The sequence below is a fragment of the Benincasa hispida genome, chromosome 12, assembly GCF_009727055.1.
Source record: "Benincasa hispida cultivar B227 chromosome 12, ASM972705v1, whole genome shotgun sequence".
NCBI classification, from domain to species: Eukaryota; Viridiplantae; Streptophyta; class Magnoliopsida; order Cucurbitales; family Cucurbitaceae; genus Benincasa; species Benincasa hispida.
This window is the reverse complement of record NC_052360.1, coordinates 19,782,295-19,802,435: the sequence shown is the minus strand read 5'-3', so window position 1 is coordinate 19,802,435 and position 20,141 is coordinate 19,782,295. Positions and strand designations below refer to the sequence as shown.

At 32.1% G+C, this 20,141-nt stretch overlaps 3 protein-coding genes across 10 annotated transcripts; 2 read left to right on the top strand and 1 right to left on the bottom strand.

Annotated features, from left to right (window-relative positions):
* The first annotated feature begins 3,913 nt into the window (after positions 1-3,913).
* LOC120067893 (WD repeat-containing protein 44-like) lies at positions 3,914-9,335 on the top strand. 5 transcript variants are annotated; one of them, XR_005479043.1, is made up of 8 exons: positions 3,914-6,020; positions 6,112-6,202; positions 6,289-6,446; positions 6,537-6,588; positions 7,184-7,266; positions 7,392-7,485; positions 7,616-8,569; positions 8,733-9,335. XR_005479043.1 is itself a non-coding variant. In XM_039019509.1 (8 exons), the coding sequence occupies exons 2-8, from the start codon at positions 4,899-4,901 to the stop codon at positions 8,260-8,262; spliced, it is 2,247 nt and encodes a 748-aa protein (XP_038875437.1). In that variant the 5' UTR covers positions 3,914-4,395; positions 4,810-4,898; the 3' UTR covers positions 8,263-9,335. The 5 variants fall into 5 exon arrangements, 4 of the variants coding, with proteins under 4 accessions (XP_038875437.1, XP_038875435.1, XP_038875436.1 ...); XM_039019509.1 differs by having other exon boundaries at positions 3,914-4,395; positions 4,810-6,020; positions 7,616-9,335; XM_039019507.1 differs by having other exon boundaries at positions 3,914-4,395; positions 4,654-6,020; positions 7,616-9,335.
* Positions 9,336-9,470: 135 nt separating this feature from the next.
* LOC120067894 lies at positions 9,471-11,504 on the bottom strand. Of its 4 annotated transcripts, none has more exons than XM_039019514.1 (3): positions 11,430-11,504; positions 10,859-11,203; positions 9,471-9,718 (listed from the first exon to the last, which is right to left on the bottom strand). In XM_039019514.1, exons 1-2 carry the CDS (start codon positions 11,477-11,479, stop codon positions 10,900-10,902), a joined length of 354 nt encoding a protein of 117 aa, XP_038875442.1. In that variant the 5' UTR covers positions 11,480-11,504; the 3' UTR covers positions 9,471-9,718; positions 10,859-10,899. The 4 variants fall into 4 exon arrangements, with proteins under 4 accessions (XP_038875442.1, XP_038875441.1, XP_038875440.1 ...); XM_039019513.1 differs by having other exon boundaries at positions 9,471-9,723; positions 11,430-11,503; XM_039019512.1 differs by having other exon boundaries at positions 10,875-11,203; positions 11,430-11,503.
* A 2,648-nt stretch (positions 11,505-14,152) lies between these two features.
* Positions 14,153-16,601, top strand: LOC120092756 (glucan endo-1,3-beta-glucosidase). Its single transcript, XM_039050943.1, has 4 exons — positions 14,153-14,643; positions 14,746-15,725; positions 15,823-16,159; positions 16,310-16,601. Exons 1-4 carry the CDS (start codon positions 14,460-14,462, stop codon positions 16,333-16,335), a joined length of 1,527 nt encoding a protein of 508 aa, XP_038906871.1. The 5' UTR covers positions 14,153-14,459; the 3' UTR covers positions 16,336-16,601.
* The last annotated feature ends 3,540 nt before the right edge of the window (positions 16,602-20,141 follow it).

Genomic DNA, 20,141 nt, shown 5'->3' with positions numbered 1-20,141 from the left:
TAATAAAAAAATAGAATTCTAGATCTTTTTAGCATAACTAACCTATTTAGTAGCCTAGTCATCCTAAAATACAAGTCACCTATCGATTTTGTTAAAGAGTTAACAAAATCTTAATATAGCAGGACTAAAATAAGCACTTTTTAAAAGTTTAATAACCAAAACAAACATTTTTAAAAGTTAAGCAACAAAAATAAAATAATATTCGAAGTTGAGGGATTAAAATGGACGTTTTTAAAAAATTATGGACCAAAATAGAATATTATTCAAAGTTTAGGAACGAAAATAAGATATTTATCTTTTTTTAAAAAAAAAAAAACTTTCACTAACATTATAATGATCACCTCACTTAATAATTTCTCCTCGTTGGGAAGTTTTGCTCCAAACAAATCTTTTGATAAAAACATATTGCATAACTATTTATTTCCCCTCTTGATAATGGTCTATGAATTCATTCTAAATCCTTATTATTGGGAAAGAAGAAAAGGTAAGAATCTTTTGAAAATCCCTAAGATTTAGGTTTCTTAAGACCATTATTGATTTACATAAACTTAATTATAATGCATGGTGGGTTTTTTTCCCCTTCTTATTTTACAACTAATTTTCTTTGTATTTGTAAACTTAAGTAAGTTCATTTCAAAATATGGGATCCTTTTGTATTAAATTGATGATTACAAAATCATTTTGAACTCTATATTAAAAAAAAAACAACAAACAAAATATATCGCATAGTCAACTATAATACAATGATGAAAGTTGATAGTATCCCACATATTTCTCTCATTAAACTTAGAAAACAACACTAGGAACTAGAAAATGAGTTTGAAAATGGCATATGACTTGTTAATTAATGGCCCAAATTATTGTTTTTTGTTTTTCTTTTTTCAAAAAAGAAAAAAAAAACAAAATTTAAAATGAAAATGATTGAGGTAAATGAAATTGATGGACAGAGAGAGAGGGATATCCCACAAAGGGTACTGACAGCTTTGACTTGACAGTGCGTATTTGTGACGGTATACTTGCTAAATTTCAAGGGTAATTTCGTCTTTTTTACAATTATATTGATTTTTTTCTTAAAAAAAAAACACAACGGTGAACCGTCAATTTTCTTATCGTTGACCAGTCCTAATCGGCCGGTCATCGTCCACCGCCACTTTTGTATTCCCCCAAATAAAATATATTTTTTAAATTAAAAATACGATAAATTACAAATTACTCCTTTTGGTTTGGGGTATAGTTTCCATTAGTTCTTATGATTTTGATTTAATTTCAAAGTAGATTAAATTGTAAGTTTATAAATTTAATGATTTTTTGGATTGATTTTTTAGTGCTTAAAATAAATTTCACTCAAAAATCATTTTAAATACTAAGAAAATCAATCCGAACATATGTTGATCATTCAAGTTTGTGTTTGATCCTTGAATTTTCAATTTTTTGTCTAACAAATTTTTAATTATTTTTTTTTTTAGCAAAATGATCTAATATTTTTATGAATTTTTAATTATGTGTCTAATAAGTTATTGAAATATTTGAATAAGTTATTGAAATATTCTAATAAGTTATTGAAATATTCAAATTTGTTTGAAATTTAATCGATCAATTAAATATAAAATATATTCAATTTTAAATGTAACAAAACCGTAAACTTTCACTTTCCTATATGGCAGTTCTATAAATTCTTTTTCTTTATATAAATCACGGAGGAAATTTTAAAAGATCTATTAGATATAAAATTAAAAGTCTATAGACTCATTGAAAACAACGTTGAAAGATTGTGAATTTATTACACTTTTTGAACACACATTTGAAAATTTGTGTCTTTTTAGATATTTCTTAAAATTTAGAAACAAAAAAAAACATAAATCTAAAGTTTGATGGTTTAAATTTCACTATTCGAGTTCATAAACAATTTTGATTTACTTTAAAAATTTCGCTTGTTTCAGTTTATTGTTTACTCAATCTATAACACCAATACCATAAGCTATAATTATTGGCCAAAAATATAATCGGACCATTATCGTGGTAATAACATGAACAAGGATCAAATTGAAACTTTTAAAATTATAGGGACAAATTGTAATTAAACTTAAACTATAGAGACTAAATTAGAACTCTTGAAACTATATGAGCTAAATTGAAACTATACTAAGATAATGAGTTCATAACAATGACAAGCGAAAATAAATTTTAGGACAAAAACAAATAAACATACAAACATTAAAAAAAATTATATGTATGAGATGTATTTTGTTACTAATATTTTTTCCAACAACTTTCAAGTGAGAGATTTGAATCTTCAGTCTCTTAATTAATAATATATGCATCAATTAATTGAACGATGATGCACTAGTGATAAAACAAGATGCAAACATTTTAAAATTTAAAAATAGTCTCTTAATTGTTTTGAAAAAAAAAAAGGAAAAAAATTCTTATTTATTGAAGGATGAGGAGGGAAAAAATTTAGAAACCAAACATAATTAGTTCAATATTTGACTTCATAGTTTGGTTCTCACTTAATCAAAATCCAAATAGGTACAAAATAGAAGTTGTGAGGGAAAAATATATTATAAATTTGACCAATTTTTAAAATATAAGGGTCCATATATATATATATATATATTGAGTTAAGGGTCCAAATTAAGCATTGGTCAAACTTGAGGACCATAGTGTAACATAAAAGCCATATTTATTTGGGTGAATATATTCATCTTTTTTTCTTTTATTTTTGTTGGAATTCAAAGGTCAAAAGTCTTAGGTGTTGACTCAATCATCAAATGGGAAGCTACAATTTTGGCAACCTACTCCCACTTTGCAATTTTGAGAACACAAGGAAGCTAAAATCTTTCCCAATTTTTCTTAATCAAATCCAACAAGATTTTGCAATGCCTTTTTATGATACTAATTTAAATGATTTGTATTTGAATTTTTTTACCCTTGCACTTATTCTAATGAAATCTTACCCATTTAATGGAGACATTCAATAATTATTTCCATTAGGTTCATGATTCAAGCAATTGGATTGTACATGCAAGAAAAATTTACTATATGAAAATACAAGACCAAATTCAATGTAGAAATACACCAAATTGAGAATTTTTTTTAAGAATGAAAAGTTATCACATTTCAAATAGTAATAATAATAATAAATAAAGAAAAAAAGAAAAAAGAAAAAAGTGTAATATTCACCATCTACTTGGTCCTAGTAGAATAACCTTGCTTAGTATAAAACAAATGGTTGAAATTATATTCTATTTGACTAAATTAATTATGAACGGTATCATTTATTCCAAAAGTAATTCTAAATTTTTAAAAAATTGGTATATTATGATTCCGTTTAAAATTTCATATGAAAATTGGGACTTAAAATGTTATGGTATTGATTTAAGACGGATTCAAAATTTTGTTATATATAACTACCACAAATTTTATTTTATTTTTTTCATTTGAAATTTTTAAATTTTTTAATTTAGTGTCAAAGAGTAATATTGTAATTTATGAAAGATTAAAAATACTCGAAATGAGTGATTTTGAATTTAAGTGCTAATTTTTTTTTCAAACTATTTGGAGGTTAAGAAATGAAATCCATCCATAATTTTTCTTTTATTTGGATAAATTTGAAATTGAAAATATTGAAAGAAAACAAAAACCAATTTAAGATGTACATTATGAACATGAAACTAATTATGTAAAGAATTATTTTGATATGGGAATATGTGCGGAAAATATGAATGACTTAAATTGTGAAGAAGACATTACAAAGTAGTAATTCATTGATGAAAAAAGATATATTGATTTTAGAATTGGAGAATCATTAAAGTGGAATAATGGGAATACTGTGTTGTGGGTCGTGAAATTTGATAATAGAAAATTTGTATTCCACAAATTAATTCAATAGAAAAAAAAAAGTAAAAAAGAAAACTTTAATCACGCAAGTTTTTTTTAGAGAGAGAAGAGAACACAAACATACCAAGTCTTGGAATCTCGTTTCGCGGTCCATCAAACCACGAATAACGAGGAACTAATTTTTTCTTTCCTGTTTTAACCCTCCTCCTTCTCCTTCTTCTTCTTCCTATTTTGTTCTTCTTCTTCTTCTTTTTAATAATAAAAAAATCTTTTTTTTTTCTCTTTCTTTTTCTTTTGTTGTTGTTGTTTTGTTTGTGATTTGTGTTGGGTTTTTGTTGATAATACACATAATTCCCTATTTTATAATTAGTGTTCCTTTCTTGTACTGCTCCTTCTCTGCTATGGAGAGAGAGAGAGATTAGAAAGAGAGAGTCCAAAAAGAGCTCCAAATTTCCATGGATGCTTCGATCTTCTCCCTCCTCACTTTCAAACAGATCTCATTCTCATAGAAAAAACCCAATTCCCCATTCCCCATTCCCCAATCCTCATCCCCATGTAAGAAACTTTTCCTTTTTCTCTAATTAAACAAACCCCTTTACTTCATTTTCTTTTATAATTTTCTTCCCTTTTTCTTTCTTTCTCCATTCTCATTTCTCTCACGTGTTTTCCTCTCATCTTCGATTTTTCGTTTATGGGTATTTCAGTTTAGTGTGCTATTGACTCATTCATGCCTGCTTTTTCTTTCTCTACTTCGTAATTCCATTGCTTGAACAATTTCTCATCGTTTCTTTTTGTTGCTGTTTGCTAGACCAGGTTCAATGGGTTTCGCTTGGGATCCACCCCTTTTTATTTTTGGGTTTACTGCAATCATTGTCATTCTTAATTTAATTTATTAAGTTTTCTTCTTCCTTTTTTTTTTTCGTTAAGACTGATCTGGGGTTTCCCCCTTTTTTTTGGATTCTTGTGTAGTGGGTGTTCGTTTTTTTTTCCTCACATTTTCTTCCCGCATATAATGCCGCGTTCTTGAGGCGATTTCATGGGTTGAACTGTGAGGAACAATGGGTAGCGTTAGCGGAGATGAAGAATCCCCATTTTTTGATGCCCAAGAGATCGATGCTCCTTCGATATCTGAACCCAATTGCGATCGTATTGAGGCGGCGGCCTTTGATTCTCATCCCAGATTCAACAATTGGGTCGATGGGAGTTTGGTTTATGATGTATGGAATCGAAGCCCCAAGAGTGTTCATGAACGTCGGAGGAAGTTTTTGAAATGGATGGGGATGGGATTAGATCGAACTCCTCCATATCATGTCAATTCTCTGTCTCTCTGCAGTGATTGGAGAGAAGGGGATGTATCCTCTGATTTTGAAGATGTGTTTTGCTCAGGAAGATCTTCTATGTCATGTTGGTCTACTGATGATATTGAACTTTCAGAGGTGACTTCAACCAATACCATTCTGTATAGGGATGATGGGATTAAGGGAGAATGTGGCAGGAAAAATGGGGATCTTAAACCCTCTGTTCGGTTTGCTATGCCTGCAGAGCTTGAGGAGACTTCTAGTTCCTCACCAACTTTCCAACAACTGATGGAAATGGAGGCTGAGAGAGCAAACATTCCATTGCATTCAGCACGAAGAGTCAACAAACGTTGGCTTAAGAAATTGCGATCGGCAGCCTGCATTTTTGATAAGCATGGTAAGTCAACAAGATTGGTAGTTGATGATGATTCGGCTGCAGGGTCGAGAGTTCGGAGGGTGAAAGTTCGCCATTGCAAGAAGCATTTGAAGGAACTATCAGCCCTGTATATGGGACAAGATATCAAGGCACATGAAGGTGCTATTTTGACAATGAAGTTTAGTCCTAATGGACAGTATCTTGCTACTGGTGGTGATGATGGGATTGTTAAATTGTGGCAAGTGATTGAAGATGAGAGATCTAACGAATCTGACATCCCTGAAATTGATCCATCCTGCATTTACTTCACGGTGAATCGTCTCTCCGAGTTAAAACCCCTGCTTGTGGAGAAAGAGAAGATGGCTAACTCAATGACCTTGAGGAAAACATCGGAATCAGCTTGTATAATTTTTCCACCTAAAATCTTCAGGATATTGGAGACACCACTGCACGAGTTCCATGGACATTCTGGCGATATTTTGGATCTCTCTTGGTCAAAAAACAATGTAAGTAGTAATGCTATGAATTTTTCTAGAAACTAAATCATGTTTGTGCATTGGTAATCATGTTAAACTTGTATTGTTTCCTCATATGCAGTATCTTCTGTCATCATCAATTGATAAGACTGTCCGACTTTGGCGATTGGGATCTGATGATTGTCTCAGAGTTTTTTCACATAGTAATTATGGTGAGTTTGTAATTCCTTTCTTTTCATTGAGTGACAAAAATTATTTACAAACTATTAACATGCAGCTCTAACTGTTCCTTTTGCAGTTACTTGTGTTCATTTTAATCCCATGGATGAAAATTACTTTATCAGTGGTTCAATAGATGGAAAGATCCGCATTTGGGGAGTTCCTTCTTGTCAAGTTGTTGACTGGATTGACATTAGGGAAATTGTCACTGCAGTGTCTTATCATCCTGATGGACGGGTGTGTGCTTGTTCGACTCTTTCATCATGTAGAAGTAGAAATTAGAAAATTTGCTTAGACGTTAATGGTATTTTCAATCTTATAATGTAGGGAGGAATTGTTGGCTCCATTAATGGTACTTGCCGCTTCTTTAAAGTAATAGGTACGTTTGTTATATTCATTTGCTTCCCATTCCCAGGCTTTTCTTCTGTCCTCGGATTTGCTCCCAATATATTCTGATAATGAACCATTGGTCTATTTTCCTGCTGAATCTTTATGTGTATGTGCGATAATGAATAATGTGAAATGATATGAGCTGCATGCGTTAACTTCTGTGAAATTTACCCCGTAGTCCATACACTATGCTGCTTATTAAATAATTCTGACGTGAAGAACTGATATAGTGATATCTATAAAAGGATAATCCTTTGACACTAAAGTTTATGTAGTAGGATGATGGGATTTCTTTTTGGGCATCAATAAACCATTGTCTGAAAGTTTGCATGGAAATAAACAAATATACCTATATATCTGCTTCAATGTGTAGCTTTGGTGTGAAGTTGTTATCATCTTAGAGAAGTGGCAAGATTTTATGCATAAAAGTGATTTGCAAGACGAGAATATTCATCATCATAGACAACGCTGTGGTTTTTGCTTTGGTACAAATGAATTCGGGAGTGCAATACTATAAATTCGTGACATTATGTTGATCTTGTAGAAAGATTGTCTGAACCGATCACTTGATTTGTTTTGGTTAGGTGACAGTAACCTGGAATTAGACGGTGAAATATGTTTGTCCAGTAAGAAGAAGTCACCCAGTAAAAAGATAACGGGGTTTCAGGTAATTCCTTCAACTAATATTCTTATTCACATTTAGCTGTTATGTTATGTTTTATTTTCTTGTCCTGCTTGTTTAGGATGCTAATGTTTTCGGTGTGTTCTTATTTTCTTTTCCTTTGGCCACAGTATTCTGCAGAAGATTCAAGCAGAATAATGGTGAGCTCCGCTGATTCTCGAATCCGGATTATTCAAGGGCTTAATGTGATTCAGAAGTACAAGGGTATGCACCTGTCTATCCTTGTTTGTTGTTGATATCTTCATTATATCAAGTATCGACAGCATGGTTAGTACTGGTTGGGAGGTTTTACCGCATTGTGTGTGATCGGTGTGATGTGATTTGATGTGTACAGTCAGCTTGATTGGTTGTTTCGATTATGAAGATTTGCTTTTAAACCAAATGGTGTTGTTCGTCATATCCTGTCTTCCATGTGCGCTCATAAGCAAGTTTCGTCCTTTCTGTTCAGGGCCATGTAATATCGGAAACCAGATGTCTGCATCATTTACCTCAGATGGGAAACATATTATCTCGGCTAGTGGGGATTCTAATGTGTATGTATGGAACTGCAGTTATAAGAACGAGGCTGTTCTTTCCCCATTGAAAAAGATCAAGTCGTATGAATATTTCTCTTCTAATGCTTCCATTGCGGTACCATGGTGTGGTCTGAGATCTAACACAGAGGTTGATGGAAGACACTTTCCTGGCATGCAAAGGAATTTGTCTGACACTTTCCCGCTTCCATCACCTGCATTTTTCTCTTTGAGCCAAGAGTTATTAGAATCCTTCCCCAAGGGATCCGCAACTTGGCCCGAGGAGAAGCTCCCAACTTCAAGCCTACTAACGAGACCATCTATGATGCATAAATCTCGGTATAAGTTTCTGAAATTGTCTTGCCAAAATACATCAAGCTCTCATGCATGGGGTCTTGTCATCGTGACTGCAGGATGGGATGGACGGATCAGGTCGTTTCACAATTACGGTTTGCCTGTACCTGTCTGAAATTTCAGGTTTTTTCAAAAACATGAAGTGATTTCTTCATATTTTGGTGCCTCACATGTTAGTGCCTCCTGGCTGAGTAAAAGCTACGATGGAAGCCTGATCTCATTTTAGATGATCAACTAATGTTATCACCAGCTGCAATAAAACATAATCATATGTGCTGATAGATGATACGTTACCATTTTTGGAATTTCCTCGAGCATCTATATAGATTTTTCTGATACTCTAGGGTCAGTTTATGGAAATGACAATTGATGGAAGAAGCTTCTCTGTAGAGGAAACGACTTCGAATCAGCTAGTGGCCAAGGTTAGCTTACCTGGATCCTCTTGTCAATCATCCTCTAGGCAGTTTAATCATAGACTTAGTAATGTTCTGACGAGTATTTGCTGCTGGCCAGTAACAAACATGTGAAGTCATTCATGTATTGGGGGAAATAACACTGATACGAGACGTTGTCTCGACGATGCAGGTTACTGCAGGGCTTGGAGGACCTCTTACCTCTTGCCTTTTCTGCTCGAACGTGGTCATGGAAATCAAGATTGGTGGTCTGAATTCACTGAAGGAGAATTGATATATGCCATTACATCTTGTGGGCCATTTTTGATTGATTTGATATTTTGACCATTTCTACTTCTGCTTCGTATCAAGATGACGAGAGACATGAGGATTTGAGCGTGGGGCAAACATAGTCAGTCATTTTCATCTGATGAGACTTTACCTGCCAGGCTGGTCTTTGAAATGAAAGAGGAGGAAAAAAAAAGTTTTTTTGTTTGCTTCTTGCTGCATGTTTGCTGTATCATTACACACTAACACAAGTCTGCAGCGACCCTTTTGCTAACAGAGATTATAGGTTGTATTATTCTTACTTATTTCATTCAACATCATCTTTAGGTCAGGTGTTATGAGCTTAAGCTAAGCTATGTAGCATCCTTCGAGTTCCATCTGTTGTAAATACAAGCTCTCTGTGCAGGAGGCTTATGCTTTTCTTTTTCCCCCTTCTCTTGTAAAAGATGTTCTATAGAAGCCACCATAGAATTGAAAGTTTAAACAGATTGAGAACATTTGAAGTTTATAACTCATCTCTCTTCCCCATCTTGTAATGGTAGTGAAGCAAATATAACACCAACAAATTCTTAGAATTTACCATTTCAAACTTGTTAAGACTTTGATGTTGATGATTGGATTGTGACTGAAAGGGATTTGATCATATTCAAATGATTTATGCATTTACTTTTAAGAAACAGTTGATTACAAGATATATATAAAAATAGAAAAAGATCTGCTCTTGGCTTCTCTCTATGTGTGAATATAATCCAAATATTCTTTTACATTGAATGTGGTATTAAAATAGTGAATTAACAGGTGCTTATTTGCAGTTTCCTTGTTCCCCTCTGCCTTCTTCTGCCATTTCTGTTAAAGCTCTCTCTGCTACCATCAAGCTGTGTGGCCATGTTCCTGCACTGAATCAGAAGGCAAATGATTGGAATCAATTAGCTGTAATGACAAAAAGAAAAAACTAATGCCTTTGAGATCTAAATTCCAAATCCCAAGAAGCAGACAAAGAAACATGTAACATCTTCCATTCTTCTCTCATTTTTGTTTTTAAATTCATAAAGAACAAACTTCACTCATGTTTGTTTAAATATTGATATCTTGTTTATTCTGCTTTGGAGTTTGGAGAAGGAGATCCATATCTCTCCTCTCTTTCTCTCTCATCAAATATTATATTGCAATAGCTTTGTGTTTTCAGACATAAAATAACAATTGATGAGGTGTTTTGTGTCTGAAATCCATGAAATAAATGACAAAACAGTACGAATGTTGTCTTTCCAACTGCCTCTAATCATATTTCAGAATATGTTAGCCAACTCCTAGACAACCCATATCATTAACTGCATTAGACTCATGAACAAGCAATCAAGAACAAGAAAAAGCTCAGAAATTAATAAGCACAATTCACAAGTACATGCTTTCGAATTTTCAAAAGCAAAAAATGGCAGAAAGAAAGAAAAGCTCAGCTCAGATCTGCATCTGCACAATTTCAATAGAAAAAAGAAATGAAATATTCCTTTTACTAGATCTCACCACACCACCAAGCGGAAACTCAGGGAAATGGTGGGTGACCTTTTGATACCATCCAATGGTCAGCATTAGCAACACCATATCCATCTTAATCCCAATTCAATTTGGGTCATCGGTATAAGAATTTTGCACAAACGACGGCAGAAAATCATGCAGTTCCAAGAAAGCAAAGATCAAAACCACATAGACTTAGCGATCAGAGACCTAATTTTGAATGAATCAATCTCAAATACTGATCAGAAACCAACATGAACCAGAGGATCACAACTTGTTTCCGGTTAATTTTTATTATAACATTCCATTTGTAATTCACAGAAAAGAAGGATAGATATCAACAAACGAAGAAAACTGATGGAACAGAAAAATCCTCAATCCCAGAGCAAGGGAAAGGGATAGGGAAAGGAAAAGGAACGCATAGAACAAAGAAGAAGATCTTTTTTAAAAAAAGAAAATTTTAAAAAAAAAAAAAAGCCGAAAAAAACATTCCGATCCCGCAACAAATCTGAAGAAAACCTAATTTAGAAAGGACCTCAGATCCAGGGAGAGAGCGGCGGTCAGACAGGGAGATTGGCGACATCATTGACCGGAGGAGGAAGCGGTTCGAAGCTGCGAATGACGACGGAGGAAGAAGTGGAGGTGCAGTACATGAGAGGTCGATCATGAGCCTCTTCAGGATCTTCATGGTCGTCGGAGGTGGAGAGATTGATACAGGAACATCGCTCAAGAGAGGCGAAGAAGGCGGAGGCGACGCTGGTTCCGACCCATGAGGCCACTCCGTTGAGCTTCTCGTAGGATAAACAGGTGCTCTGATTCTCCATGGCTATGGCGGATTTCTTCTTCTTGCCTGCCTTGGATCTTCTGTGGAAACACACACAAAATCAGCGAAGACACTGGGAAGAAGGGTCAAACGGGAAGACAATTTTTGGGTAATTCCCTCTTTTTCTTTTTTGTTTCAATTTCTTCATTTTTCAATTTCTATTATTAGATTACGATGACCAATTCAAAACTTCATCTCACAAAACTAAACCTTTTTTTTTTAAAAAAAAAAAATAATAATAATTAAAGCAAAATTAGTAAACCCAACATTTTCTCATTCTTCATTTCATCCAAAGCCTCCCCATTTTCCTTTTTCATATTCTCTCTTTTTTTATATATATGATTTATTTCTCCCATTTTTAACTTTGGTTCTAAGTCTCTTCTTCTTTAAACTTTGTTTGTTTACCTATTTGACAACACAAAGTTTTTTTTTTCTTGAATATAAATTAACCTCCTCTAGATGGTAAATGAAAGGGATGTGATTTGCCGAATGGAAGAAAAACCATTCTCTTTACAGAATATTTCAACTGATATATAGATGTGTTAGAGACCAAAAAAATTATTAATTATTAACTTAAAATTTTAAATGGATAAAACTCTCGAAGTTTTGAAATATAAATTGAATATTTTTCCTAATTTGTATGTTGAAAGGCAATGTTTGGTTTTTACCAAACATAAAAAAAGACCACACTTAATTAAAACAAAAGAACTGCTTAGTGAGCTATTTTGGTGACAAAAACAATTATTGTACAAATGCAATTTGATCCCCTTACCTCCCTCATCTTTTCTATGTATATTTTGTCTTCCTCCTCTTCACCTCGTTCTTAAATTTATTCAAAACACTTTTAATAGTACTACTACGTCTATACTGCATATAAAAAGGCTATAAAAGGAGAGTCTTTACATCTCCATTTTTTCTTACAATGTTTCATAACTATAACTTTGTGATTTGTTATAACTATTCAGATTGTGGTTACACTCGAAGTGGTGTATTCTTTTAGTATAGCTATGACCTAGACCATGAATATGAAACATCACGATCTAATAGTAGAAACGTGTTTGAACAAAAAATCTTGTTCTTTCATCATTACAACTATTTTGGTTGAAGAAGTATTCGTGTATGTTTGTGATGTAGATCATAGATATGAAAAAATCACAATCTAATGATGGAGCTATATTTGAATGAACATCCTTTGTCAGCTTACAACTATTGAGGTTGAAATAGTAAATCTTATGAGTATGATTTAGACCATTCATATGAAACATTAATATCTAATAGTAGAGATATGTTCTAAACTACTTTCATTGCAAAAAGGTTAGTTAAATCTCTAGAGTTTAGAGTTTGGTTTGGGTTAGGGAATTAGGGTTAGTGCCATTTTGGGCTCCCTTTATTGGGCAAAAGCAAAAGTGGGGTTGCTCCCATTTACTTTCAACAACTCTGGTTAATTGGTATTGGATTGGATGATGGCTCAATCTAAACTCTTAGACAACCATTGTTCTTCTTTGTACAACAAAAATTATAAAAATAGCAAATAACACCAACCTCTTTTAAAAAATAACAAAATTTAAGATTAAATTACAATTTTAGTCCCTAAACTTTTATATTTATGTCTATTTGATTCTTAAATGTTTAAAAATATCTAATAGGTCTCTAAACTTTCAATTTTGTGTTATATATGTCCTTAAACTTTAAAAAGTATCCAACTGATTCTTAAATTTTCAATTTTATGTTCATTAAGTCTCTAGACTTTAAAAAGTGGTCAATGTATCATTTAATCTTTTTTTTTCTTTTAAATAAGAAACAATTTCATTGATAGATCCTTAAGTCTTTAATTTTGTGTTTCTTGTATCTCTAAAATTGAGAAATTTATTAGATAAAAAATTTAAAGCGTAGATACTTATTAAATACAAAAAATAAAGTTAGACATTTTTATTAATAGTTTATGGACCAAATAAATATAAATATAAAAGTTCGGAGACTAAACTTATTGTAATAAAAATCATAACCATACTATTCATTAATGAATTTGGCAGCACTTGTTTGATAGGTTCCTTCTCCAGAATGACAAGAAAAGACTATTTCCTTTGCTTGAAGGAAAAGGCAAGATTAATTATATTTAGGGAAATATTTGGTATAAAAGCATCACATCTTGGATAATCACCCAATATTTTAAAACACCCTACTATTAACCATTTAAACTTGATCGAGCCAAAACTATGTGTCACATGAATAAAATATCAGGAGATTTTTAAAAATAGAAAAATAAGAAAAATTATCTACATAAAATAGTAAAAATTTAATATTCTTTTATAAAAGTAGATAGAGACTAATAAAAACCTATCCGTAATAAAAATTGTGATATTACGTGATAGATGCTTATGAAAGTCTATCAATATATATTTTTTACTATTTCAGTAAATAATTTGACATTTTTTAAAAATTTCTCTAAAATATTCCTTTAGATTAAAATGAGCTCTTATAACATTTTATAGTTTAAAATTTTATTGTATTATATTTATAATTAGGTCAATTGTATGGATAGATACATAAACCACATTTAATTTAGATTTTATGGAACCCCTCATTTTCGCTGGCTCCCTATTTCATCATGGTTTGTTTAATAATTTAAAAAAAAATTACAAATTTAATAATTAAACAGTTAAATTTGTAGGTCTAAATTTTAAAATGTTAATTTTGTATCTAGTAGGTCTTCTAACCTTTAAAATGTTAAATATTTCTTAAAAAAAAAAAATCAATTATGTCTCATATCTCTCTAACATATAATAATAATAATAATAATAATAATAATAATAATAATAAAACTAATTAATAGATATAAATTTGATTTTTGTTTGCCTATGAAAATTTAAAAAAATATTGAATAGATCAATCATCATTTGTCAAAATTTGAAATTTTGAAGATTTATTGATACATAATTGAAAAGTTCAAGAATAGAAGATAAAATTCAAACATTATATTTTATAATTACCATTTAACTAAGACTAAATATTAAAAATATATTGCTATATTTTACATCTTCACTTTCATTACTACTCAAACTATAGGCCATGTTTGAAATATCTGAAGATGACATATTCATAGAGAAATCTTGAGAAACAAACAAGATTTTTCATCATTTAGAACTAAAAGGTGAATAGAAAAATAAAAACAAATTGATAGAAAACAAATTCAAAAGCAAAAAGGAGGGAAAAGACAAATAAAGCACTCAGAAGTACAAGCTTGAAGTGCATTACCAAGAACATAAGCTTCTCCCAATCCTAAAGCAAAGCATCTGAATGTTACTTCTTCAGCAATGGCCAATCCCACCCCCAATCACACTTCTCACTCTGTTCTACCATCTTCATCACATCACACCCCCTCCCATGGCTTCCCCTTTCACTCCCTCACACCTTCTCTTTGTTCACATTTCCACTGTGTCCACTTTCCTCCTCCTTCTCCCTACACTCATCCAAATCCAAGGTAATTACTTCATTCATCAATGGCAGACATTTTAGTCATCTGCTTTTCTTCTCACTTTCTTCTCAATTATCACAGTTTTTTTTTTAATTTACCTTTCTTCAGGAGCCAAAGATGGATCGATCGGAGTCAATTACGGTACGTTGGCTGATAATCTCCCTCCGCCGTCTAAAGTTGCAGCATTCCTCTTGGATTCCACAATTATCGATCGCGTCAGACTCTTCGATGCGAATCCCGACATCTTACGAGCTTTTGCTCATACGGGCATTTCAGTATCCATTACAATCCCTAACGATCAAATCCCCCGCTTAGCGAAGCCGAACTTCGCTGAAGAATGGATCAAATTCAACATCGAACCCTACATCCCTGCCACCAACATCATCCGCGTTCTAGTCGGCAATGAAGTCTTATCCACCGCCAACAAATTGCTCATCGCGAACCTTGTTCCAGCAATGCAAAGCCTCCATACAGCCCTCACCGAAGCCTCCTTGGACCGCAGGATTCAAATCTCGACGCCGCACTCTCTCGGCATTTTGTCGAACTCGAGCCCGCCGTCCACTGGAAGATTCCGGCAAGGCTACGACACGCACGTCATGAAACCGATGCTGAGCTTCTTGAGAGAAACAAACTCGCCGTTAATGGTGAATCCATATCCATTCTTCGCCTGCACCGCTGAAAACCTAGATTACGCGCTCTTCCGGCCCAACCCCGGTGTGTTTGATTCAGATTCAGGGATTTTATACACCAACATGTTGGACGCTCAATTGGACGCGGTTTATTCCGCCATGAAAAGTTTGGGCTTTTCGGATCTGGACATTGTTATTGCCGAAACGGGCTGGCCCTCGAAGGGTGACCAGGCCCAAATTGGTGTCGGCCCAAAAGAAGCTGCCGATTACAACGGGAATCTCATGCGACATGTGGTATCAGGCAAAGGGACGCCGCTGATGCCGAACCGGACTTTCGAGACGTACATTTTCGCTCTATTCAATGAGGATCTCAAACCCGGTCCAGTTGGTGAGAGGAACTTTGGACTTTTCGAACCGGACCTCAGCCCGGTTTATGAGATTGGGATTCTCCGGCCTACGGTAGCTGCCACAGCCCGAACCCACCCTAAAACCTTTTTGATAATCATGATCGTTACAATGTTGGTTGATTGGTTTGTTGTCGACTTGGATCTAACAGGCTCAGTCCTCTACTCCGAAAGCCCATCAAGGCCCAATTGAAGGCTCAGTATCCACACCAAGAAGCCCAAGCCCAAGCCCAAGCCCAGTGAGTGAAGGTAAAAGGTGGTGTCTACCCAAAACTGGGGCCGACTCGGAGGCCTTGCAAAGAAACATAGATTATGTTTGTGGGTTGGGCTTGGATTGTGGGCCGATTCAAGAAAATGGGCCGTGTTTTGCTCCTAATACGGTCCGAGCCCATGCTGCTTACGTCATGAACGCCTACTTTCAAGCCACGGAAGGGAATGATTCTGATTGCGACTTTGACCAAACGGGCGCCCTAACCACGGTGGATCCAAGTAAGTAATAATTGATTTTTTTTTTTAATTTTTTTTTTTAAAAAAAAACTATAATTTTGTGTGGACATAATCAATCAAACTTCCTTGAGTAATTTAATCATTTTATAAAAGTATTTTATTTAGCTATTTTATTTTGGTATAATTTTTCAGGTTATGGGAAGTGCAAATATTGGTAAAATGGGAGATATGGAGAGAGACCAATCACCTATATTGCCATTTTCTTATTACTTATAATTTTGTTTGTTTATTTGATGTTATTTACTTAAGCAGCTGAAGAGAGGATGGGCAGTGAAGGCAAAGATAGACCGTTGATTTTTTTTCCCCTTAGCTGGTTGAATTTTAGCTCATTAGATAATTTCCTGTAGAAAAACCAAAATATGTGGCCAAACTAAGTTGCCATATTTATAAATTTGTCACACGAACCCAAAAAAAAATGGAATATGACAATTTTATTCTTCATATATTACTCATCTACTATTATATAATTGATATATCGAATGTAAAAAAAAAAAAAATTAATCCTTAAACCATTTTTTTTTTGTCACTAATAAAGTATATGAGTAATATACTTTTGCGACATTGATGCATGTGTTCTTACATTTAAATTGTTTTTGCAAAGTAGTCTGACAAATTTTTTATTATTTAAGTCAAATATGTTACTATTGCAAAAGTATATTTATTAAAATTGAGGTATTATCTTTTTTTTTTTTTTTTTTAAGCAATACTATACTTCTATTTGTTTCCTTCACAATCTATTCATTTTGCCTAATTTTGGGGGAAACATTCTATTTATAGGTCAACAAAGAGATATGTATAATTTTAAAAATAAACATATTTAATAATCGTTGAATAAGAATTTTGGATCAATTACAAATGGTCATCATTTCTTGAATTAATGGTATGACAAAATATTTGAATTTGAGGCTAATTACAAGTTGATATATGTCCCATATTAAAATTGTAGACAAGAAATCGATAGATCTAAATAATATCACATGTATTCGTTATGGCTCTTGAATTCAATAATGTGACTTGTTCTAATTGGGACATCATATTTGGGTTCATGTTCAAATAGGCTATTTTGGCGTAAAGATCAACAAATCTTAAAGTCCATTTGATTGGATTAAAGGGTAATCTAAGCCTAGACCCACTCTACCTCAGGGAAGAATTTATAATAAAGGAGTCATCTTTCACTTAAAAGGTTCCAAAATTTAAAGCTCCAATAGAATTTAGAAAGAATTTACCACACACCAACCACCATAACTATCTAATTAAATTCATTTGGAAATACAAAACATCATTCCAAGACTTCAACTTTAAAAACATTCACGAGCTCCATCTTTCAAGTGAAACGTGAACCTTAAAAAGGGAGAAGATGAGAGAAAGAGAGAGAATCAGATGGTCGAGTTCAAAAAACATACAATATATGCATAAATCTATATAAACTCAAATTCAACTTAAAAATAACAAAAATAACAATTGAGCAATATTCATTTTGGCTTTATTTTAAAGTTTTATTATTAAGAGATTAACAAAAATAACAAAAAGAGATTATTCTCATATATATATATACACGTGGATTTAGTATGGATCCAGAAGGGCTCAAGCTAGGGATGACAAAATTCCCAGTGGGGTCAGGTCCCCGTAGGTCGCTGACCCGATCAGGGCAGGGAATCCCTAGTTTGACCATGTATGGGGGTCAAACTAGGGATTTAAATCAGGACCTCGGTCGGGAATGGGGCGGGGATCCCTGCCCCATCCCCGACCCAAATCCAATCTCTATCCTCGTCTTGATTTTTTAAAATTATTATATATATAAATAACTAAAACAATAGCTGAAGCTATTATTTTAATTTTTTTCTATCTTTAATTATATATATTTATATATAAACTACTGAAAAAAAATTTAATTTTTTAATATAATAAATTTAATTTTTATTAATTTATAATAGAAAAACATTAAAATGTTTTTTTAATCGTTAATTTGAACAAATATATATAATAATAATATTAATTTCTTATTTACAATTTACAATTTCAATGTAAATACTGAATTTAGTTAACTTTAAATAATAAAATAATAAAATAAAAAGTGAGAATTTTTTCCTACAAGACCTGGAGGGGAATGAGGCGAGGACGGGGATGGAGAGTGTCCCTCAAACGGAGATTCCTGACCTTCCATTGGTAGACACTTGTAGAATTCAACCATCTTACATTTTACAAACAAATCTTGAAACTTAACTTTATTTTTAAATTTTTCTGATGTATGTATTTTCATCAATCTTTTGAGAATGATAATTATAAATATAGACTTCTCGAAATTTTCATTTAATAATCCTAACCAATATTCTCATTTCTATACAATAATGGTTTGATTAACATTATGGATAATTGAACTGTACATTGATAAACTACAATATAGTAATAATTGACAACTTATAGCTTCAATAAATATAACTATTAATTTAAGTGTAATCTATCTATTTTATTATTACAATTGTGTTTTAGTCATTATTTTTGAGTAGTCAACTTTTTTTAATATGATAAATTAGAATAGAGTAACGAGTAAATTAGAAAATATCATATCGGTAAAATCTACAAATATGATTAAAATTTTAGATTAAAATTTTCAAATTGCACATCACTAACTCCCATTTTTAATATTTTCTTTTTATCATAATTTGGGGATTGCTTGATATTAATTAACTATGGGAATAATAGACCATTTCAAGTGAATATAGAAAAAAAATTGACCTTTTTTAAGGACAAAGTACTACATAATGCAATTTTGTTTAATTTCTTACAATAAATAAATAAATAGTGCAATTTTGTGGAGTTCACATGAGATCTTGAAAAAGTGATAATTGGGACAGTGTGTTGTCTCTTAAATGAAATTATTATTTGAAAAAATAAAACTTTGGCCCCAACTCATCTTAAATTGGCCCTTGACATACACCCTTATTTTAGGGTATTTGATGGAGTTAGTTTTAAATTCTAAAATCCTTAAACTTTTTTTTCATTTGAAATTAGCTAAATTTCTTAAATATTTTTTATCCTTTGAATGAATGTTGGGGACGTAATGGAATGAATTTATAATATAATGTAATTCAAAATACATGTTTGGATTGAACGTTTTGGACCCGATTTGTAATACCAAATCTATTTTATTCACACAATTTTTAACTCAACTTTCTTTTTCACCGCTTTCACATTTTACGATTCTATTTCCATTCGACCTCTATTCCTATGTATCTTAGTGCTTTTCATATTTCCAATAATCCTGATTATATTACATCTTCTACTAAAAATATTTTTTAATATTTTAAGTTACTATCAAATATGCATTTAAAAGGCTTGTCTTAGATTCATTTTGTTCGTAGTCCTTTTTTTTCTCTCTTTTATTATTATTTACCAATAGACCAAGTATTCATTTATTTTTAACATTCCAAAATCTTATCCAAATTCTAAACACTTAAAATATGGTTTAAGATTCATATAATCTTTTTTATTATCTAATTTCATGTCGATAATATATGACAAAAGAGAGGTATTATCAAATTAAGTTATCAACAAATAATTTAATAAATATTATAAATGATATTTTTTAAAATTTTATTTTAAGATACGATATTATCATTATGGAGGTGAATATTCAAACCATCAACTTAGATTTTCATATTAATATATTCAGACCTTCAATTTAGATTGTGACTAAAGTGTGATTTGTTGGTGTTGTTTCGAGCTTATTATAAGTTATATTAACACAAACATTTTCATCTCATTATTAAAAATTAAAATATAAACGGTCCAATAAAATATTTTTAATAAAATAAAGTCTTTATTTTTCCAAGCATCTTCTCTCTGTTAGACCACTTTTTTTTTTTTTTTTTTTTTGGTATTTTGTCTAATTCAAATGCAAAACCATGCGGTCAAATCATTTTTCTTCCCTCTCCTCCAAGAAAAAAAATAATAACAAAAATAT